Source organism: Panthera tigris, chromosome A1 (genome assembly GCF_018350195.1).
Source record: "Panthera tigris isolate Pti1 chromosome A1, P.tigris_Pti1_mat1.1, whole genome shotgun sequence".
In the NCBI taxonomy this organism is placed as follows: domain Eukaryota; kingdom Metazoa; phylum Chordata; class Mammalia; order Carnivora; family Felidae; genus Panthera; species Panthera tigris.
The window spans coordinates 203,177,438-203,201,938 of record NC_056660.1 but is presented as its reverse complement, the minus strand read 5'-3'; the positions used below and the strand labels follow the sequence as shown (position 1 = coordinate 203,201,938).

At 39.3% G+C, this 24,501-nt stretch overlaps 1 protein-coding gene across 2 annotated transcripts in view; it reads left to right on the top strand.

Moving 5' to 3' along the window:
• NNT (nicotinamide nucleotide transhydrogenase) overlaps positions 1-24,501 on the top strand; it is a 93,645-nt gene that overhangs the window by 67,082 nt on the left and 2,062 nt on the right. For both annotated transcript variants that reach the window (XM_007095411.3, XM_042995132.1), the window contains exons 18-21: positions 3,177-3,336; positions 4,460-4,541; positions 23,011-23,129; positions 24,375-24,490. In XM_007095411.3, coding sequence (XP_007095473.2) covers positions 3,177-3,336; positions 4,460-4,541; positions 23,011-23,129; positions 24,375-24,490 — 477 coding nt within the window. The remainder of the gene's footprint in view (positions 1-3,176; positions 3,337-4,459; positions 4,542-23,010; positions 23,130-24,374; positions 24,491-24,501) is intronic.

The window sequence follows — 24,501 nt, the reverse complement described above, 5'->3', positions numbered from 1 at the left end:
AGTTTTCATTATAGGGCTTAGTAACTTGAAAGGAACAGTCTTGGATAGTGTTGCGAATACTTTGTCTTGGGAGCTGGGAACTCCTCAGTCTGCCCAGGATAGTCTCATTAATCACTTGAGCAAGCAAAAAAAAAGAAAGAAACAAACAAACAAAAGAAAACCCTACACCCTAAGCATTTGTTGAAAATATGATGTTGCAATGGTAAATTCAGGGATGAAAAATAATTTAGTTTTGAAGAGACCACATGGAATTAGCTTAATGGTGATATAATTGTGGATATGTGTTTAACAAGTTGACTTTGATTGTTAAACTACTGTGTGGTTCCCTTTCTTTCTCCTGAAGATGCCATTAGAAGTGGGTAAACATTAATTAAATGTCCTCAGAAATTCTTCTCCTCCATTCAGTTTTATAGGGAGAGAAGAATGGTTCCTTTTACACCAAGTTAGAGTAAAGTGGTCATATCCTTGTACATCTGTCCCTCTGCAGGACTGGGTGATGCAGGTGATGGAACCATTTTGTGTGTTTCACTTTTTAAAAATTATCTATGAGCTGGGGCACCTGGGTGCTCAGTCGGGTGAATGTCCGACTTTAGTTCAGGTCATGATCTCGTGGTTTGTGAGTTCGAACCCCGTGTCGGGCTCTGTGCTGACAGCTCCGAGCCTGGAGCTGCTTTGGATTCTGTGGATTCTCTCTCTCTGCCCCTCCCCTGCTCATGCTCATGCTCATGCTCATGCTCATGCTCATGCTCTGTCTCTCTCTCTCTCTCTCAAGAATAAATAAACATTTAAAAAAATTTAAAACAAGAAAAAAGTTATCTATGACAGAAATATCTCTATGTCTGAAATACTCCTTTGAATCAAATGTTTATTAATCTTTCAAATTTTTATTTAAATTCTAGTTACTTAACATACAGTGTAGTATTGGTTTCAGGAGTAGAATTTAGTGATCATCACTTACATATAACACCCAGTGCTCAACACACATACCCTCTTTTATACCCATCACCTATTTAACCCACCCCTTACCCACCTTTCCTCCAGCAACCTGCAGTTTATCTTCTGTAGTTAAGAATCTCTTATGGTTTCTCTTTCTCTCTCTTTTTTCCCCTTCTTCTATGTCCATCTGTTTTGTTTCTTCAATTCTACATATGAGTGAAATCAGATGGTAGTTGTCTTTCTCTGAATGATTTATTCCGCGTAGCATAATACACTCTAGGTCTATCCACATCGTTGAAAATGGCAAGATTTCATTCTTTTTGGTGGCTGAGTAATATCCCATTGTATGTATATACCACATCTTCTTTATCCATTCATCAGTCGATGCACATTCCTTTGATTTAGTTTTTAAGGCAAACATTTATTTGGTAGAACATATTTCTGTTAATTTCAGAATCTTCTAATTCAAAACTAGAAAGGATTAACAAAATCAACAAATGTTGAATGTTTGGAAGTCTCAGGCCTGGCTATTTGGATTTTCAATAAAACCTGGATTTAAGTATAGGAGGTTGGGTTAAGAATTTAAATCTTTATGTCAGATTGGGACTCTATACCTAAATAAAACCATTATCAATTTTTCTCTGGCCCTCTTGTCTGTTCATAAATATATAAAGATATTCTGGACTTTATTTTGTATGTGATAATCTTAGACAAGTTTACCAGAGTTTGGGCTCTGTAAAATGCGAATGCTGTGTCTGATAAGTGAGCTTAGGTCAAAAAGGATAATTGCAATTCTGGCAACATTTGGATCTATCCTCTTTATGTTATTGATATGCCGCCTTTAGTCAGGTATGGCTCTCTGTTCATTGTCTCTGCACCTTGTCCTCCCTGCCTCTACCTCTGTCCCACTTCAGACGTGTATGTTCACGTCTGCATGAAGGTGGTAGCAGGCTGGGCTGTCTTCGTGTGGGTTGTCATGTTTTTTTCTCCTAGTGTGTTTACTTGTCCCTGGAAATCCCAGGTGCTTTTCATTCTTTAAGAATACAGTATTATCTTTTTTTTTTTTAAGTAATAGATTTCATTTATATAGCTTTTACATGGTATACACATTGGATCAATCATATGTTTATTATAGCCCTTTCAGAAGTGAGAAATCCAGTGCTGATCATGTAGAATGACTGCTTTGTTCATGTACAGTGATCTGCATTTTTTTTTAAGCTTATTTATTTATTTTGAGAGGGAGGGGAGGGACAGAGAGAGAGGTAGAGACAGAGAATCCTAAGCAGGCTCTGCATTGTCAGCACAGCGCCTGATGTGGGCGAGAACTCACAAACCATGAGATCGTGACCTGAGCCAAAACCAAGAATTAGACGCCCAACCGACTGAGCCACTCAGGCATCCCTGCAGTGATTTGAATTCTTAAAAGGCATTTGCTTCTTGTCTTTTACCACCACAGCTCCAGAGGTCTACAAATGAACTATTGTAGAAACCAGACCTGTGATTTTTTCACATGATTCACTTGTGTGGCACATTGTTGGATGATTGTAAATGAGCATGCCTTCCTCTTATTTTTTTTCCCCAAGATTTTTTTTTTAGTTAAAAGGGTGGGTACAAGTTTTAATGAAATGGTGTATGAACTTACTCATCTACCTTTTTGGAAGTAAAATATTTTAGGAACCTAATGATGAATCCAGTCACTTCTGTTACTGCTTCCTGGAGCTATACGTAGTTGGTTTGGAAAAGAAGAACAAATCAACTCCCGCATTTCTTTTTTTTTTTGACGACAGAGGGCAGCAGACTCCTAAATGATGTGAATTCCTATCCTTTGGATTCCTCCCTGTTGGAACTGGTAGCAGGATTCACCTGAGAGATCTATAGAGTCACCTTGTAAAATTTCTCATAGATACCGTTCTCTTTCACTCTGGTGAAATACATATGGAGGTAGAACTTGCTTAATCAGAACACAGACAGTAATAACTGGATCTGAATTTCATTAGTTTCTTAATGTTACTGGTAATTTTCCATTAAATTCTTTCTTAAAATTAACTTTTATTGAAAACATGTCAGTGTGCAGTTGACTTTATAGATGTGATCTATGTGATTTTTTTAGATGATCAAATAAAAAACCTCTTTAAGTGATTGTGAATATTGTATACATTGGATACAGTAAGTTACATAGATTAAAACTTTCAAAAAGTTATGTAGATTAAACTCTCACAGCTGCTTATTTTGTTCTCCAGGCAATGAATCGCTCCCTGGCTAATGTGATTCTTGGAGGCTACGGTACCACTTCAACAGCTGGTGGAAAACCCATGGAAATTTCTGGCACACATACAGAAATCAACCTTGACAATGCAATTGACATGATTCGTGAAGCTAATAGCATTATTATTACTCCAGGTAAAAAACCAAAAGCGAAAAGTAAACAACCTATAAGAGCTGCTGGAATTTATTGTATTAATACAGTTTCTTATAACAGGAAAAAAATTGAATTGGAACTTATTATTTTTTGAAAATGTAATGGAAACATAGAAACAACCCTCTGTAAAAAAGTAAAAAATGGTGAGAATCCTTGGCTTAGGTTAATATTTTGGGAATCATATAGAGATTTTACAAACTGATGTAGAGGGTTCTCGCCATGTCTTTCTCTGATTCTGTACAAATGTTTTAGTCATCTTTGAGTCTTGGTTATTTTTTTCTCAATGATCATTTTTGGGATTACTGTGAGTATTAAATTAGAAATAGTGTATGAAAGTATCTAGCTCACTCATTAGACTCAATAAATGCTAATAAATGTTAATCTCTTTCTTATCAACAGTAAATATTTTAAAAAATCATTGAGAATCATGTGATTTCTAATAAGATGAGGTAACATGACCTAATAGAAAGAACCTGATCTGGGAGTCACAACACCTCATTTTTGTCCTTAATTTTACCTCCAACAATTGACATGACATTGACTAAGTCATTTAATCTCCTAGCCCCAATCCCTAATTTTTCTCAGGTTTAGTTTAGTTTTTCTTTAATCCTACCCCAGAATTCTGTGGTATTACAGGTAATATATTGGCTTCAGATTAGGATTTTAACTCTATCATGCTATCGTAAGAGTTTTCTAAAAAGGAAATCTATTGATTTGACAAGCCTAGAAGTTTTCTTTCATTTCTAGTCCTGTTAACAGATTGCCCCCCCCTTTTTTTTTTGGCCTAAAAATATGTTTTGAAGGGGCTCCTGGGTGGCTCAGTCAGTTAAGCGTCTGACTTCGGCTCAGGTCATGATCTTGAGGTCTGAGAGTTCGAGCCCCGCGTCGGGCTCTGTGCTGACAGCTCAGAGCCTGGAGCCTGCTTCAGATTCTCTGTCTCCCTCTTTCTATGCTCCCCACTCACACTCTGTCTCTCTCTCTCTCTCAAAAATGAATAAACATGAAAAACAATTTTTAAATATGTTTTGATCAAGGGAGAAATTGTAGTTTATAAGATTTCAAAATAAAAGTCACATTCTTCTGTGTCCTTCATGTTCTTTGCAGGCTATGGTCTCTGTGCAGCCAAAGCGCAGTACCCCATCGCAGACTTGGTGAAGATGCTCGCTGAACAGGGCAAGAAAGTCAGGTCAGTGCTTATAGTGCCTGGTTTGCAGCACGTGTGTGAGAGGAAAGGAAAATAGAGGACTCACGTTTAGATGACTTTCTTACAGTATGTAATCCCAGGTAAAGAAACTGAGTTGTCAAAACCCTATTCCAGCCTTAGTCTTGCTACCTAGTTGCACTGTCTCTAATACCACAGAACCTAAATACAGCTCCATTTTAGAAAGGGAAACTCTATTATACCGAATTCTGGGATTTTTGTTAAAGGGGTAAAACAGAAGTCCTGTTTCTGGTTGGATTTGGGGAAGGAGGTCACACAAAGCATTAGAACCACATCAGGTTGTACCTTTTGGTTTCTCTTGTTCCCACTGACTGAAGAAAAACATCTCAAATGAGAGGTCTTTGTAGAGTGAGTGGGACCCAGTGGTGATCCCGTGGGCTGATTAATGTTTGACTGCGTTCGCTCTCCTATTCTTATGGCAAAGACTATTGAAATTGTTTTTTTCCTAAAGCCATACGTTTTTTGAAATATGGATTAGGGCAGTAGCTGTCCCTGTTACTTGGCATTTGGGCACTAGACTCTGCCCTTGAGAGGATCTTGAACACAATGAGGAAGTTGAGGACTCTGCAATTCTAGATTATTCTCAGGACCTTGGATAAAGGGTTTGAGGGATGTAAAGGGGGGGCCAGTGGGTGACAAACCCTTGCAGTACTTTGTATCTGGCTTATGCACCTTTGGATCCCTATTTTGGAACTCTGCTGCCGGGAGTCAGTGAAGAGACTGTCTGGAGGACTGTCCTCCCAGGGGGGAGGGATACCTGTTTCCTCTTGAGTAGAGAAGCTGTTCTCTAGCAGTTTCATTGACATAGTATCATAAGTCAGAGAGACAAGCCAACTCTATTATCAAATAAAGTTAGTTTGTTCACCTGAAAGTTAATGTATGTTGACAAAACTGTTAATGTCTGTTCATGAAAATCCCTTTCAGATGTCTATCTTATACTTTTTCTGGGGAAGATGATAAGAATAAGCCTAACCACGTGCCTAGAACTAATCAGAGCTAGTCAGAGTGTCTACACAAGACTGAATCCTGAATGTCCCAGCTATTAATAGTGGTGAAGAGATTTAGCCGATGATACAAGGGGATCTAACATTTTAGCATCAGCTACATTTTTTTTCTTTCCTTCCTTCCTTCCTTCCTTCCTTCCTTCCTTCCTCCCTCCCTCCCTCCCTCCCTCCCTCCCTCCCTCCCTCCCTTCCTTCCTTCCTTCCTTCCTTCCTTCCCTCCTTCCCCACTCTCTGCCTTCCTGCAATCCATAGTTAGTCTGTGTTTTTCAAATACAGAGAGTCAAAATACAATTTGGTGGTAGGACCAGCTTTTCTGTGATGTAGATGTTACCATGTTTAGTGTAATCTTCGAGGAATTGAAGATCGAAGATGAGAAAAATCACTGGCTTTGTTTTTTGATTTTCACATATGAAGTCTCATTTTGGTCACTGATTCCCATCTTCTTATCCGGTATTGTACAGGGCCGCCCTTTCAGTCATACGTTTGCCACTTAAGGCATTTGCAGACCTACACAAGGAATGGATGTGTTAAAGAATCTTTTATGATTTTCCTAAAAAGAAATTGTTTCTCTTTTATTCAGTCCACATGTGAGAAGTCTAACGTATTAGTAATGCCTTCTATCACCACAAATGTTTAGGACGTGAGTGGCAATCTTAATGAAGTAGAGAAAGATAGCTTTCCTGTCTTAGTTCTCCTTTGGGAAGGGATGATTAATTTGACATACCTCCCTTATTACCCATGGACCAGCCTATATTAACCAGACAGCTTGGAAAATCAGTCCAGGGTGAGGTGGATGCAAAGTTGGGGAGCATCGTGACTATAGGGTAGTTTGACAGAAGCAGGATGTGAGGGGAGAGGACTAAGAGGGATGGAAAAAATGATAATAAAAGGGATGAGACAAATGAAATTTCGGTTTCTGACCTAATTAAAATGTGATTTTGATCCATGAGGACATAACAAAAATTGTTGTTTTAGGTTGATTTCTGTTAGACTGCATGGGAAAAATAATTACTTAAGATTTATGGGAGATATTTAATTAAACATATATGAATAGTTTCTCAGTTATAATTTGTGTTTTATTGAAGTAATTTTGTGAACAGAATATCAGACTTTATGTGAGAGAGAGTTCCGTCGTTTTACTGAGAACGTTTTACTGAGAGAGTTCAGTTTTTTACTGTGATCTGTTGAATTTTCACCATGGGCTTCATATGCAAATCTCATGTTTGAGTTAAATGGAAGCAAAGTGTTCTTGCTAATACAGTGACAGTGGATTATCCTATTTTTCCTTTCTAGTTTCTGAGTGGGTTTTTTTTTTTCTTAACTGAAAGGGAGTCATAGAAATTGTTGATTTTGTCTCATGTGTATTATCATCTTTTCCTGGGAGAAATGCAGATTTTTTTGATGAAGTTAGGAATATGTCTATCTGTAGATGCTGGCTTTCTTCTTCTTCTTCTTCTTCTTTTTTTTTTTTTTTAGGAGACAAATGTCTGTTTGCATGAGATGGCTGCAGCATTACCTCGTATTTTAATGAAATAAATCTGTATTTACAGTTAGCAGTAATTTCGTCCTTTCATCACTCTGTGGAGCTCCCACGGTGTTCATTGAGCACAGCTGCTGGGCCTCTGGTGTCAGTAGATCTTTGTGCCTCAGGACCCCAGCATGCCTAGCATCCAGATGTGGTGACATATTCGCACACATACCCCATGGAAATGTGCCAGTGAGGACATACGATTGTCATCAATTAGTTATGCCCAAGTGGTGCCAAGAAAAATTGCATCTGTCATACAGTCTGTCTGGCTTCATGGCCCATGATTGATTTAGAGACACTCCTGTTTTCCTTTCCTTTGGCTACAGTCATAACATACTCACCGGGAGCTGAGATTGCATAATGCAGCACATGACATTTCATGACAAGAGCTCCTTTCCGAACGGCATGAATGTTCACTGACTTAGACTTTCTCTAGTGGCCAGTACATTGTTGCTTCCCAGTTGGCCAGAACGCCTCTATAGCTTCCCTAACCTCTGCTTGATCTCTAAAAGCATTTTATTACCAAAATCTTACACTACAAAAATGCATTTTTTTTTCTCTTTATTTCCCAATCTTTGGATCAATACGATGGGCTTTTCATTATAAAGCAGAGATAGTGTTCCCAGTGAGTAATTCTTAGAAAGAGGTGTAATTTTTTTCTGTTTGCAATTAATCACTGCTGGATTTTCTTTTCAGAAAGCCATATTGCTTGGCTCACCACAGAAGTCTTTTGAATTTGTGAAACCACCTTTCAGTTTCTCTGATTTACTGACTGATACTATGTATTGCTTTCCTATTAATGTTCAACTACATCTTTCTGTTAATAATTTGTTGGTAGAAATTTATACTAGGGATTGGGATTCAAGGGTGCATAAGCCCAATTCCCACTCTCAAATGTTTATAGTTACGAGGAAAACAAATCTGTACACAAATGAATCCATGAATGAATTCCATTTAATGTGATAGTATGCTAGGAAAAGTAGAGTGGAAGGAAGATCAGAATGCAGAGGAGAGGAGTAGGTAATTAACCAGGGGACCTTTGAAACCTCTTGTGCTACTCAGAACATGAATTTTTTGCAGGTTTTTAAAAACATTTACTCTTTTTCATTCTCTGTCTAAACACATCCAGCTGCCATTGGTATTTGCGGTTTAATAGTGCTTTACAGTCTCGTGTGGCATGGCTATCGGTTTAAATATATGTTATTTTTTGCTAAGGAATCCGTTCTTTGAAGATAGTTGAAGATGAAATATTTTGTCAGTCTAACTGGATTTTCTTGTTTTTCATGGATTACATATAATTCAAGTAAACAGAGTTCAGCCTTCTTGGATTTGTTATGTATTGGGATGCAGGAAGAGATAGGACATTCAGATTTATAAGGTAATAAAGGCACATGCTTCTGAAGAGAATAGATATTAATTAGGCCTGATAAAATATTCTGAAATTTGAGTAACGAAAGAAGACATTTTATTTAGCATTTCAGCGACAACTTGCAATACATTCTTTTTAGACATGACTATTCATGTTCATGACCATTCACTGAACAGATAGTTATATAGTGTTTGGTGCCAGGCACCGTTCTAGGTCCTGAGAATAGGTCCTTGAGTACACGGATGAAAATTCTGCGTATTCACAGTGAAATGTACATTCACGGGGAGGTTATATCATAGGCTTGAAGATTCTGACTTGGAGACACTTACAGCCCCATTGTGTCTTCAGTTCAGATGCAGCCCAAATGATGACAAACAGCTGTAGCACAGAAAATTGTATCAGAATTTCAGAGTTACAGCTGGTACCACTGGGTGATGAATTAGCCAGGGCTTCAAGTTTTCTGAAAGAATGTGGTGTTATTTCTTTGCACTTTGCTCCGAGCCTGGCTTTTTGAAAAACATAGTGGCCAGGAAGGTGGGTGTGATGGGAGTTATTTGTGTAATTAGTCATATGAACGAAACTTTTGGTAGAAGCGAGGAAAACCAAAGAAAGTATGTACATTCACTCACGTCTATGTTCAGCCTATTGAATAGAATTGCCAGTAATTTCTCAGAGGTGTCAGTTGTGCTCCTAAAAAGCGACCCTGGGGGCGCCTGGGTGGCGCAGTCGGTTGAGCGTCCGACTTCAGCCAGGTCACGATCTCGCGGTCCGTGAGTTCAAGCCCCGCGTCGGGCTCTGGGCTGATGGCTCGGAGCCTGGAGCCTGTTTCTGATTCTGTGTCTCCCTCTCTCTCTGCCCCTCCCCCGTTCATGCTCTGTCTCTCTCTGTCCCAAAAATAAATAAAAAACGTTGAAAAAAAATTAAAAAAAAAAAAAAGCGACCCTGTTCCTCGCGGGTTGACTGTTGGCCAGACCACCTTTGGCCTTCTATTTGTATTGTTCACCAGCATATTGGTGTGGTGGAAAGAAAGCCTGTGATTTGGGTATTTTGTAAAGGCTCTGCCATACCCTTGTAGGACTCATTTCTTGGACATGTTTGTCACGGGCATTCTGGTGGTCTGAGGGAGAAACTTTTACTTCTCATGAAACTGGTGCCTCTGACCATCAGGGTGGTTTTTGGCTTCTTGTTCTAGTATTAGTCATAATAAACTCTTTGAGCCGATGTTCTTCAATGAGGTTCATGTAAACATGGCGGAGTATAAATAACTAAAAGCCCTTTTCTCATTTCATGTTCCAGTTCTTCACTATCTTGCTGACAATTTCCATTTTATGGTGCTCACTGGCTGTTGCCTTCCAACAGCCGTTCTGCAACATCATTACAGTTATTCAGACAGGAAGATAAAATTATGTATAATTCTTACCAAGTCTCTGTAATATGCTGGAATATAATATTTTAGAACATTAGTGAAAAATAGAATTTTGGTTTTTTCCTCTGATATCACTCTTCATAGTCTTGTTGGTTATTTTGAAATAGAAAGCGTGTCAGTAGTCATACTGTTTCTATTCTGGGCTTGGTTGCTGGATTTGGTTTAGTGATGGAAAAGCCAGATTTGGGCACAATCTATAAAAACATCCTCGGAGTGGAAAGGGTAGTGTGACGCAGTTCTGCAGAAGACTGCATTGATGTTTGCATTGTCGTCTGACCTGATCCTCTTTTTAAAAAAAATTTTTTTTTAATGTTAATTTTTTTGAGAGAGAGAGAGAGACTGAGTACAAGCGGGGAAGGAGAAGAATGAGAGGGAGACACAGAATCCAAAGCAGGCTCCAGGCTCTGAGCTGTCAGCATAGAACCTGATGCGGGGCTGGAACCCCTCAACCACGAGATCATGACCTGAACCAAAGTCAGGCGCTTAACCAACTGAGCCATCCAGGCGCCCCTGACCTGATCCTCTTTAGACGACTTCTCATTCTTTGGCTGTACCTCAGCATCACCGGGCACTTGCACAAATGGAAAACGTGACCATAGCCTTCTGTCAAACATTTTCTCATTCACAGTCATAGGACAGGTTCTGTTATTCTGTCTTGGAAAAATTGTGCCCCTGAGACATTTTTGTAAGCTCTTTAACATTCATAATTTTTTTTCCTCCAGAAGGGAAGGCCATAGATGAACACCAGATTTCAGACCCGAGTAGCAGTTCAGCCCTTATTTGCCTTCAAAAAAAGAATGAAAGGTACATAATGTTCTCTAGTTCTGGCTATTGGAAAGTTCTAGGAAATTAAATGAACATTTTTTTTTTCATTCAGAATTGTACAAGTGAGTTTGTCTGAAGCACTGCTTCGAAGGGCTTTCACAATTTTCGAGAGGCGGGTGTCTATCCTTTGGCCTAAGAAGCCTTGCCAGAAAGTTGATTCCACAGCTTTTCCCATCAGTCCGTTTTTGAGGGTGGCAAGGAAGATTTTGTCCCACTTCATTAGTCTGTTTCTATTCAGATGGATAAGCTAACCTTGCCCAGCTGGTCCTAGCCTTTTCACCAGTAAGGACGGTGTGTGTTACGTTTACCCCGCTTCATGTTTTAGAAGGTTTTATTCTCCACTGGATTTACTGCAGTTACTTTTTAAAACAAACAAACAGACAAACAAAAAATGCCACTTTTCCTTGTGCTTCTCATCAGTGACTTGTAGCTGTCAGTCAGAAGTTCTGATCAGAATGTGATAAACCAAAGAAACCTGCCCTTTCAGGTTTTTTCACAGGTGAAATGCACATATTTTTCACAGGTGAAATGCACAATTATGCACATTATGTGCACATTATGCACATTATGTGCACAATTTCATCCACATTATGAAAGTAATTGAATGTAATTGAAGGTAACAGATCCTTCTGTTACCTTCATGGACCCTCCCCAGAATGGAGCACTGCCATGTGCAAACATAGAATACAAAAGTCTTTAAGGTGTATGTTGCCACCAGGGACTGTGTGTTGCACCTGCAGTGCAGCTCCCAGCCTGCTCTGTGACACAGTACAGTGCACACGTATTCAATGTAATTCTAGATAAAGGAGGCCTGCCTGAGGAAGTAGTTGGATTAGAGAATCTGTAAGGTTTATTTTAACTCTTTTTTTTTAATTTCTTTTTTAAGTTGTTATTTGAATTCCAGGTAACACAGTATTGTATTAGTTTCAGGTCTACAATTCCATACAACACCCGGTGCTTATCACAAGCATACTCCTTAAGTCCCATCACCTATTTAACCCATCCCCCCACCCGCCTCCCCTCTGGTAACCATCAATTTCCTATAGTTAAGAGACCGTTTTGGTTAGTATCCAAAATATATAAAGAAATCATAAAGCTCACCACCCAAAAAATGAAATGATCCGGTTAAGGAATGGGCAGAAGACATGAATAGACATTTTTCCAAAGATATACGGATGGCCAACAGATGCATGAAAGCATGCTCGACATCACTCATCATCAGGGAAATACAAATCAAAATTATGATGAGATACCACCTCGCACCTGTCAGCTTGGCTAAAATCAACAATACAAACAACAGGTGTTGGTGAGGATGTGGAGAAGGGGAGATCCCCCTAGTACTGTTGGTGGGAATGAACACTAGTGCAGCCACTCTGGAAAACAGGGGAGTCTCCTCAAAAAGTCAAAAGTGGAACTACCCTATGGTCCAGCAATTGCACCACTAGGCATTTACCCAAAGAACACAAAAATACTAACTCAGAGGTTTATATGCACCCCAGTGCTCATTGTAGCATTATCTACAATAGCCAACTTACGGAAACAGTCCAAATGGCCATCGACTGATGAATAGGTAAAGAAGATGTGGTATGTTTACACAACGGAATACTACTCAGCTATCAAAAAGAATGAAATCTTGCCATTTAAAACAACATGGATGGAGCTAGAGAGTATTATGCTAAGTGAAATAAGTCAGAGAGACCAAATGAAACATATCTTTAAATTTTTTTAAGTTTTTTGTTTTTTTTTTAATCATCCATTTTGAGAGAGAGAGCAAGCGTGGGGAAGGGGCCCAAGCAGGCTCCATGCTGTCAGCACAGAGCCCAACAAGCAGCTTGATCTCAACTGTGAGATCATGACCTGAGCCAAAATCAAGAGTCGGAAGCTTAACTGTCTGAGCCACTCAGGCACCCTGAAACATATCTTTTAAAGGTTCTTTAGTGAGAGGTTAATGGTAGATTTTCTTTCATTTTGTATACCTTAAAATTCCATGATGACAGTTCTTTTCTCTCCAGTCTTTGAAGATTTTATCCCACTGCCTTAAGGCTTCCCTTGCTCAGAGATTATTACAGGTTCAGTTCCAGACCGCTGCAGAAATCTCTCAGCGCCTTGATCCCACATTTCTCAGCCTCCAGAACTCAGCCACCCGGTTTAAAGTATTTTGTTATAGCAGCCTAAACAGACCAAGACATTCTTGTTCAGGGAGTTGAATGGCATTCTCCCTGAGAAATATCATCATCATTAGCGCCCTTGAAAAAATTCTTTTACTGGAGATCTTTGGATGATAAATGACAAATATTTGAGAAATCCCAAGGTAGGGGAATAAGGAAAAAAAATGGTGAACTGACTCCCAACAATTGGTTCTGAGTGTGGAAATTGTGACTCCGTCTCACCTGCAACCCCAAGAGGGAGAAGTGGCCTCAGGACAGAGGGGTGAGGCCCACAGCTTGTCCCACAGCCCGGCCCCAGTGCTGACTAGCAGGCGACAGCCATCCACAGCCTGCTCCCCAGCCATCTATTTTAAGTCGAAAGGTTTTATTGATTTATAAATATTTATGGTTAAAAAAGAAGAAACAGGCTTTCAACAAATGAAACTTTAAAAAAATTTCCCCATGTTATGTCTTTTTTCTCATTTGTGAACTTCCTAGGAGCTTAGAATAACATATTTAGGAAAATTGTGGGATGATGGTATTGGGAAGGCAGAATTCCCAAATGCAGTCTATGTAATTTAAAAATATAAAACACAGTAAAAGAACTACAAAGCTGTAATCATCAAGACAGTATAGTATTGGCACAAAAACAGACACATAGACAAATGGAATAGAATAGAGAACCTAGAATTGGACCGACAAATGTATGGCCAACTAATCTTTGACAACGCAGGAAAGAGTATCCAATGGAAAAAAAGACAGTCTCTTTAGCAAATGGTGCTGGGAGAACTGGACAGCAACATGTAAAAGACTGAAACTAGGACACTTTCTTACACCACACAAAACACTCAAAATGGATGAAAAACCTAAATGTGAGACAGGAAGCCATCAAAACCCTAGAGGAGAAACAGGCAACAACTTCTTTGGCCCCAGTCACAGCAATTTCTTACTCGACACATCTCCAAAGGCAAGGGAATTAAAAGCAAAAATGAACTGTTGGGACCTCATCAAGATAAAAAGTTTCTGCACTGCAAAGGAAACAATCAACAAAACTAAAAGGCAGCCAACGGAATGGGAAAAGTATTTGCAAATGACATATCAGGTAAAGGGTTAGTATCCAAAATCTATAAAGAACGTACCAAACTCAAACCCGGAAAACAAATAATCCAGTGAAGAATTGGGCAGAAGACACGAATAGACACTTTTCCAGAGAAGACGTCCGGATGGCAAACAGACACATGAAAAGATGTTCAGCATCACTCATCATCAGGGAAATACAAATCAAAACCACACTCAGATATCGCCTCACGCCAGTCAGAGTGGCCGAAATGAACAAATCAGGAAACTACAGATGCTGGCGAGGATGTGGAGAAATGGGAACCCCCCTGCACTGTTGGTGGGAATGTAGACTGGTACAGCTGCTCTGGAAGCCAGTGTGGAGGTTCCTCAAAAAATTAAAAATAGAACTGTCCTACAACCCAGTAATAGCACTACTAGGAATTTATCCAAAAGATACAGGAGTGCTGATGCATAAGGGCACATGTACCCCAGTGCACTTCCAACAATGGCCAAATTATGGAAAGAGCCTAAATGTCCATCAACTGATGAATGGTTAAAGATGTGGTTTATATATGCAATGGAATACTACTTGCAAATGAGGAAGAGTGAAATCATGCTATTTGCAGCAATGTGGATGGAGCTGGGAGGTATTATGCTAAGTGAAATAAGTCAGTGAAAGACAGATATCATATGTTTTCACTCATGTGTAACTTGAGAAACTTAACAGAAGGTCATGGGGGAAGGAAAGGGTGAAAAATAGAGAGGGAGGGAGGCAAACCAGAAGAGACTCTTAAATACATAGAACAAATTGAGAGTTGATGGGGTGTGGGGGAGAGGCTAAAATGGGTACTAGGCATCGAGGAGGGCACTTGTTGGGATGAGCACTGGGTGTTGTATGTAAGTGATGAACCACGGGAATCTACCGCCAAAACCAAGAGCACACTGTACATACTGTATGTTAGCCAATTTGACAATAAATTATATTAAATAATAAAACACAAAGAAAGGAAATTAGCCATTTGAACATCTTGAGTATGAAAACATTTTGCACAGTGACTGGCAAAATGTATAACCAAATTGTTGCAGGTTGTAAAAAGATTTTTTTTAAAATCTGAAGAGATTTTGCAATATTTATAATAAATAGTAAGAGGTTGTAAAATGGGGAAAACACTCAATACTGTAGGATGAGGCCCAGTTGTCTCTGTAGTTTCTTTGTCTTATTGTTGAATTGGGATACTTGACTCTTCTTCATGTTTTATTGCTGAACTAAATCTGGATATTTTCATAATGCAAGAAGGAAAATGTAGTTAATTTGAACGGTTGTGGTAAGATCCATGTGGTGAATGTTTTATACTCTTTACTAGTCCCACATGTCCAAGAACCAACTGCTGTAACGCACCCTGGTCAGGACATATTGTCTCCATGACCCACAATCATGGGAGTAAACATTGTTGTGTCCCCTTTGGAGCATGTGGTGTCTAAAATCTAACGTGAAGTTGCGAAAAGTGTAAGAATAGGCTTTATATCATCATGTACAATAAAAAAGGTTTAAGAAATAGGGTGTCTTTTGAATTGCATCTTTACCCAGTTCTATCCAGGTCACGCAATATTTACAAATAGCCTTTGTATACCCTCTTACTTGTTTTTATTCTTTCTTGGTTAGTTTAAAAGGCTCTGAAGATCAGGTTGATTTATTTGAGTAGATCATTTCACTGGTTTTGAACTGTGCCTGGGTCTGTCTTTAATCAGGGACTGAGGCCTTAGTTTTTATTCTATAATGTTTCGCAAAAGGCTGTCATTTTCATATTTGAGAGAGGAAAACAGCAAGAAATGTTCAAATTTTTCTTGCTTCAAGATAATCGAAGAGATTATCCTGACTTAATAACATTTGTTGTATCTGTCAGTTGAGGAAACCATGCTTTTTTGCCTAATAGTATCGGTGGAAGGATTATGTATAGCCTTTTAAAATTTGACTTTATCAAATAAGTATGTATTTAAACATTAGTTATGACCAAGTTCCCAGTGAGTGCAGTATTCACAATTACTAGCCTTCGTCTATTTTGACTACATAATTTCTCTAGTCTTTTGATGTAGTTGTGAATACAAAGAACTTCTGGCTTTTATTGGACTATACTGATATTTACTAGAATTTCAAGGTAAAAATTAGAAAACCAACCAAAACATGTTGACATCAAACTAACATTTGTTTTAATGAAAAAAAATGTGTATTTTTATATAAGTGATCATTAAAATGTGTATTTGTGTGAAAAATACAGAGAGCATTTATATTACAGAAATGTATTGGAATAGAATTTTATAATTGCAGCTTAATTTATTAAAGGCTTATTGTGCTTGGCATTGGTCTAAAATACTTTGTATAAAAAACTCTTTATGTGAACTATCTCACTTAAATCTCACAATACTCCTCTGAAGAGGTTTTATTATCAATCCCATTGCACACAGAGGAGGCGTAAGGCATACAGACCAAACTGCCCAAATGCTGTGAATCCAGGCAGTGGCACTCTACAGCTTTTAACTGCTGTTTCTTGCCACTTCCCTAAATTCTTTCTCTAAAAAGAGACATAAAAATGTATGAGTCCGTGTACCTTACTGGGCACACTGTGTTTCTTAAAACCCTTTCCTTCCCTCCCTCTCTTGGAATCCCTATAAGGAGTGCCAGCTGCTGTGGGAACTGACAGATAAGACACGGTTCCTGTGCTCATGTTGTGCCCAGTTTGGAGAGCACAGTCATGTCAACCAGTTACTATGATGCAGTGCATCATAAGGAGGAGATGCATAAAGAAAAAGTTCTGGGAACATGGAATATCTTTTTTTTTTTTTTTTTAATGTTTATTTAGTTAGAGAGAGAGGGAGCAGAGGAGGGGGAGAGAGAGAGTCAGAGAGAGAATCTCAAGCAGACTTCACACTGCCAGTGCAGAGCCCAACACGGGGCTTGAACCCACGAACCACAAGATTATGACCCAAGCTGAAATCAAGAGTCAAATGCTTAACCAACTGAGCCACTGAGGCACCTTGGCAGATCTTTGTGATCTCATTGTAGTATTTATTTTCCTTCTGTAGAATCTTGTAGACAAGCACAGCTAATTCTGCTTTAAGCATGTGTACAATGAAGATAATATTCATGGCTCAGAGGAAAGAACTAAAAGGCTAGTAGGCTTTGCATTTTGAAATTCTGGATATTCTTCGTATGATGATGGAACATTAATGAGCATTGTCCATCAGTTCCTGGAAATTGCTGGTTATGGCCAAACCATTGTCTGGTATAATTAACTTTAATACTGACTTTGGAGATTAGTCAGTTATATGGGCCAGAATTGTTATAAACTCACATTGACTTATCAGTGTGCACATATATATTTCTAAAAATTTAGCGTGTTCTGTTATTTCTCTCAAAACACTGGCATTTTCTTGTTAGAGCCTTGCATGTGTTTTTCTCCAACCTTAGAGTCTTAAGGTTTGGTATAATAAATTATTGTGCTAACACATATAAAATGATCTATCGTTTGGGATATTTAGCATAACATATTGATTAGCTTTGTGATTGTTTACCCTTCACAACTAGCTCAACAGAAATAATGTCTTTATGCAGTCTGTAGCTAATTAAAAATTACAATAACAACAAATACATTTAGAGGTCTTTGATTTCTAATCTGGCCCAAGACATGTCAGTTAAAGCATAAAGATGATAGCTAGATGGATTAATTTAAAGATAAGGGCAGTATTAAAAACAAATTAATTACTATTGTTTTATTAAAAACAATAAAATTACTAGAATAAAGGAAAGATACAGAGTTGAAATCCAAAAGTAATTTACATACTGTATATATTGACTTATTCAGCTAAAATAGAAACCCTAGTTCCTGGAATTTTAGGACTAGAAAGGAAGTTTGTGGTAGGCTGAATAAAGGCCCTAAAGATGTCCACTTGTTTTTCTTTTTTTTATTGTTTTAAGTTTTTTAAAAAATGTTTATTTATTTTTGAGAGAGAGACAGAGAGAGAGAAAATATGAGTGGGGGAGGGGCAGGGAGAGAGGGGTACAGAGGATCTGAAGCAGGCTCCATGATGACAGCAGAGAGCCAGTTGTGGAACTTGAACTCACGAACTGTGAGATCATGACCTGAGCTGAAGTCAGACACTCAACGAACTGAGCCTCCCAGGCACCACCAAAGATATCCACTTTAATCCCCCAAACCTGTGAACATGTTGCTTCACATGGCAAAAGGGACTTTGTAGATTTAAGGCAAGGATTTTAAGATGGGGAGACTATCTTGGATTATTCACGTGGGCCCATGTGATCACTAGGGTTGTCATAAGAGAGAGAAGAGGGTCAGAGTCAGGGAAGGAGATGTTATAATGGAAGCAGAAGTCAGAGGGATGCAGTGATAAGCCAGGGAATGGGAACAGCCTCCAGAAGCTGGAAAAGGCTATATTCATTCATTCATTCTTTCTTTCTTTCTTTCTTTCTTTCTTTCTTTCTTTCTTTCTTTCTTTCTTTCTTTCTTTCTTTCTTTTCTTTCTTGCATTCTTTTCTCTTTTCTTTCTTTCTTTCTCTTCCTTCCTTTCCTCCCCTCCCCTCCCCTCGCCTCCCCTAGGGGGCTCCACACCCAACTTGCAGCTCAAACTCATGACCCTGAGATCAAGATTACATGCTCTACTAACTGAGCCAACCAGCCACCCCTAAAGTACTATATTGTTACTAAAGTACTAAAATGATATTTATGTTCATATTTGAGTCTTAGTAAGTCTCAATAAGTCTGATTTATTGAGCATATACTTTGGTTCCTGGAGATTTTTTTTTTCAAATGTTTTATGTTATTGCCACTATAAAGAAAACACTAAAATCTTAAAGAAGTTACCTTAACCAGAGAGTCCACTTACCCCTGCAGAAGTGTTTTCTCTGAGGCAATTTGAAAACAGCTGCAGTGCTGAAGACAGCTTGCATTACCACATGAAGAGTGGGAGCCTAAATTGTCAGTATTTTGCCTTATTTCTTTTGTTTTCAGGAGTGATTGAAAACTTTGGTTTGATATAGACTATGACATTAAGATAGCAATGTCTAGTTTAAAAAGAAAGCAATTGGGGCACCTGGGTGACTTAGTTCAGTGTCTGACTCTTGAATTAGGCTCAGGTAGTGACTTCACGGGGTCATGTGGGACTCTGTGCTCCCCATTGGGCTCTGTGCTGACAGTGTGGAGCCTGTGTGGGAGTCTCTCTCCCTCTCTCTCTGCCCCTCCCCTGCCCATGCACTCCCTCCCTCTCCCTCTCCCTCTCCCTCTCTCTCTCAATAAATAGAGAAACATTTTTTGAACCTAAAAAGAAAGCAATCTTGTTTTTAGAGAACATTTAAAATTTTTTCTCAGGTGTCGAACTGTTACAGTCCCCAAAACGACAGGAGAATTTGTGGTGGAAGAACTTAAAACCCTATGAGGTGGTGAGCATGGTCTGGAGTGAACTAATGACTGGAGTGAAACAATGACTGCCCTTAATTTTATTTTCGCTAGAACAAAACTACAGCTAGCCCACTGAGGGGAAAGGTGATGAAGTAGTTGAAATACATGAGACATATTTTTCTTCTGAGACATATTTTTCTTCTGTGTCTGTTTGTTCTTGCAGATATTTAATTTTTTTTTTTTTTTTTCTATTTTATAGCTTGTAGCACTGTTGAAACTTTCTGGGCTCTCAATTATTCTCAAAGAACAGTGCGAATTGGATTTTTGGAACTCCTTTTTTTACCCATCCAAGCAGAGAATAATAATAAGTATTTCTCAAACCGTTTCTACACAGTTTTATATAGCCCTTGGCAGGATATGGGCTGATAGTAACAGCTGGTTACTACTCTGGGAAAACTGAGACAGCGAGAGTCCTTAAGTAACCTGCCTAGCAGCAACGTAACTAGTAAAACCTGAGCTGTCAACTAAACAAAATACCTCTCAAATATATATCTCCCTTATACTACTATAATGTATAGAGCTAAAAGTTCAGACTCTTGAGGCAGAAAAACCTGAGTTTGAATCCCAGCTGTAACTATTTACTAAAAAAGTTATACAAACTGCATAGCACATCAGGAAGAGCCAGCATTGGCCGTTGTGCCAGAATATATACCAGCAGCCCCCCTTACTACATTCTTGCTTCTTTCTGTTAGGTGTATGGGTAAAGCTCTGAAGCTCTGCTTATTTAACCAAGGACTGGGTTTGAATCACTTGCTCTTATGTTCTAATTCTTTTTGTTTTATTTTAATTCTTTTATTTTAGAGAGAGAGAGAGAAAGAGTGAGTACATGAGTTGGGGGGTGAGTGGGGGTGGGGGGAGAGAGAGAGAGAGAATCTTCAGCAGGTTCCACACTCAGCGTACAGCCCGATGCGGTGCTCGATCTCATGACCCTGGTGTCCTGATCTGAGCCAAAATCAAGAGTTGGGCACTCAACTGACTGAGCCATTCAGGCGCCCCAGTGTTCTAATTCTGGATGGAGAATTTTAAAGATGATTAGGGATAGAATGGAATAATATGTGAGAAATCATTTGTAAATGGTGTTACACTATAATAGCATGAAGTATTAAGTTATTTTAAATGAAGTTAATTTTTCCCACCATAAAAAGTGTACATTCTCCTCCTTTCAGCGACTGTGAAGCTGGGAAGATCCCGGCTGGGCCAAGGTCACTGATGTCACCGTCCTCCTAGCCCTTCGGAGTTTCCCCAAAGCCCCTTAATCACATGGTTTGATTCTCCCACAAAAGTGTACATTCTCATAGAAAATCGGGAAAATATATTTAAAAAAGAGGAGAAATAAAATGATTATCTGTTGTATAACTGCATAGGGGTAACTGTTTTGTTTCCTTTTAGCCTGGGGTTTCTGTTTTTTTAATAAACATAAATTATTATTTAGGGGCATTCGGTGATCTCCAAACGAAGATTAAAAATAAATTTGATAAAAGAGAGTACCTGTCACTTGATGTCCCCCCCCCAACTACAAGATCCCCCAGTAATTCAGACTCTTCATTATCACTTTAATTTTTTTTTTAAATGTTTATTTACTTTTGAAGGAGAGAGAGACAGAGTGTGAGTTGGGGGGTGGGGAGCAGAGAGAGAGGGAGACACAGAATCCGAAGCAGGGTCCAGGCTCTGAGCTGTCAGCACAGAGCCTGACGCGGGGCTCGAACCCACAAACCGCGAGATCATGACCTGAGCCGAAGTCGGACGCTCAACCGACTGAGCCACCCGGGCGCCCCTTCATTATCACTTTTAAAGATGTGGGAAAATCCCTTATCATCTATTTGGGCAATTAAATGGCCATTTTAAAGCTCTTTTCAGGTCTGTGTTTTTGGGAGGGGTCAATTCCTGTGCTGCTTTAATCTGTTCCCAGCAGGACCTCTATTAACAGTGGGGACACCTGACTTGGCAGCAGTTTCTGTGTCTTAAATGACATGATTTTTGTGTGAGCCAGCAGTGTATTGTGGCGGCCCTAAAAGCTAAGGCCGACTTAGGCATCATTGTCAATGAAAGGTCTAAGGATGGGATTTTCTTGCTGCGCCTTATGCATCTAGATTGCATCCAGGGGCGCCTGGGTGGCGCAGTCGGTTAAGCGTCCGACTTCAGCCAGGTCACGATCTCGCGGTCCGTGAGTTCGAGCCCCGCGTCAGGCTCTGGGCTGATGGCTCGGAGCCTGGAGCCTGTTTCCGATTCTGTGTCTCCCTCTCTCTCTGCCCCTCCCCCGTTCATGCTCTGTCTCTCTCTGTCCCAAAAATAAAAATAAAAAACGTTGAAAAAAAAAAATTTAGATTGCATCCAGCATACTGTATTCACTTTGGGGGACTGAGATTTGAGCTGGATATTGCATTGTGGAAATGGGACTCAGAGAGCAGCGGATCTGTCAGCATTGAGTAATTGAAAGAATTGAGGATGTTTTGCTTAGTGAGCATCGTAGGATAGCTCAGAGGAATCCACGTATGAAAGAGGGAATAAACTCATTATGGCTCCAGAGCAAAACTACAGACCTTGGAAAGCAATGAGATAGGGGTTCCCTTCGGTTGAATATGAATGTGTGTGTGTGTGTGTGTGTGTGTGTGTGTGTGTGTGTGTGTGTGTGTTATATAATTTTTGAGATTGTCTAGTAATGGAATAGACCTTAGGAAGGAGTAAGTTTCTGGTTACTGAAAGTGTTTAAACTGAAGTCGGATAGATCCCTGCCAAGAACTACTATCAAATGCATTTCTTCACTGGATTCATTCACTCATTCACTCACTCACTCACTCACTCACTCACTCACTTTATATTGAGCCCTTCCTGTGTGTCAAGCATTGTGCCCAGTGCTGAGGAGACAGAGATCAATACTGTGGGCAAGGGGCTGGATTAAATGACTCCAAAGATCCCATTATGGTTGTGGTTGAAAGAAATTGCTGGATGCTTCAGTTTCTTTTGCCTTAATAAAAGTGTGGAGCTCTGATTTGTGTATCACTCTGTCTTTGAAACACTCCAGCATGTTGCTATCACATTTCTTCTGGGATGCAGAGTAATGCTTCATATCGTTTTCTGAAAGATTGTAGGCTGTTAACTCCTGTCCATGACACTGTTTTATTTCTCCAGCTTTGAACACAGAGGTTAAAGTTGAATGTGAAGTCAGCTTTTGATGGAATAATGTTGATTTTTCATGGCAAGTGTTTAATTCCAGGCTGACTTACATAAGTTTTTAAAGATTCAAGATTTATCAGAAAGTATCATGAGAGAACATAATGCTTATTAAATGTAAGGTGATCTTATTTATTAATGTTGTTGGAAATTCTTTGTACTTAAAACATATGGAAGAGTCAGGTTCTAAGGTTACACTTATTTTTTGAGAGGAGTTATCATTTGTGTATACTGAGATATTAAACCTCCAACTTCAATATTTGTAGATTGATCATATATCTGGACTAGTTCTAGTCCCGCCTGTAGAGATCAGATAGTACCAGGAAAAGCAGAGGTGCCAAGAACAAAGTGTGCAGATTTGGAGGTGATGTTGGGGTCTCTGTACATTTTGGCCCATCAAGTAAGGCCAGCTGTTCATTTGTTTCATGTCTAGGTTTGGAATTCACCCAGTTGCAGGCCGGATGCCTGGTCAGCTTAATGTGCTGCTGGCTGAGGCTGGGGTGCCATATGATATTGTGCTGGAAATGGACGAGATCAACCATGATTTCCCAGGTAAGTGGTAGAGGCGATGCTGAAGTCTAAATATTCTTAGTCTGAATAAAGCAATGCCCGTCTTAGGACGTAAATTGTGGGATTTCTGAACACCCACTAGTCCAATGAAGAGTAACCTACCCCTAGTAGGTGTGCAGTTGAAATGAAAGCAGTGAAAGACGGTACTGAATAAGGCACAACAGATTTGTGAGTAGCATGGGTACTTTTGTGCCTTTGAGGGGTGGTGAAAATCTTGAGAGATAGTGGAGCTCATTGCAGAGGGACTCGGAAGAGATCTGGCTTTGGGATCTAGGTCACAATTCTCGCTTGTTTGCACTAGATCCCAGCCTCAGGTTTCTCATTTATAAAATTGCTTCTGTTGCTAATTTAATGTATAATGCTAGCCAGTGTCTGAGATTTTCCTGGCTTCTAATTGTACTGATTCATAATCAATAAAGTAGTTTTCTATTTTCTTTTAAAGTACTAGGATTTCAGTAGATAAGGTGCTGTACTTTATGGCTGTCATTGGGTAGATGTTGAATGTTAATGACATTTGGCCCAAGATCATGTTTGTTAAAGTTAAACCAGTTCCCCCTGGCAAGTGTCCACTGTAAACTTAAAAAATGCTGTTTATTAGAGAAAAATAATGAAGTTATATGTGTATCTACATTCACATGGCATTTTTGGCAAAGTTCTAAGGTAATTTATATTATAGTCCTTAAAGAGGGAGTTTGGACCATTTTAATTTTATGCCCCCTTTGAGATTTCACTGTTGCAAAATTTTGTGTGAAACCTGCCAGTTCCAGGAATTATGGGCACAGCTTTAATACAGTACAGACTCTTAGACCATTTTCTTTGAGACATCAAATAGCATCATATGTGGTCATTTTAAAAGTTGAAAATGGAATGCCAGTCTTCTAAAAAATAATATAACCAACAAGATCATTTTGAGATAATAAAAAAACCCGCAAAGTTAGATTAGGTAGATGCATCTGGGGGGAGGGAAAGCACAATAATGTAAGCTCCAGTCAGCATGCTCAGGTTCACATGCAGGACCTACTGCTTTTAGCTGTGTGGCATTGGCTAAGTTACCGACCCTCTCTGATAAAGCTCTTTGTACAGTGCCTGGCACAAGTGTGCATCCTATAAATGTTGGCTTTTGTTACTATTGTTACAAAGTGCAGATCACTATAATTTGCCTGAAAAAAAATGAAAATAGCCTATTTGAGACTTATATTTTCTCTTTTTTTTTCCTTTATTACGTAGACACCGATCTGGTCCTTGTAATTGGAGCTAATGACACTGTTAATTCAGCAGCTCAGGAAGACCCCAACTCTATTATTGCAGGCATGCCAGTCCTCGAGGTCTGGAAATCAAAGCAGGTAAAGTTTCA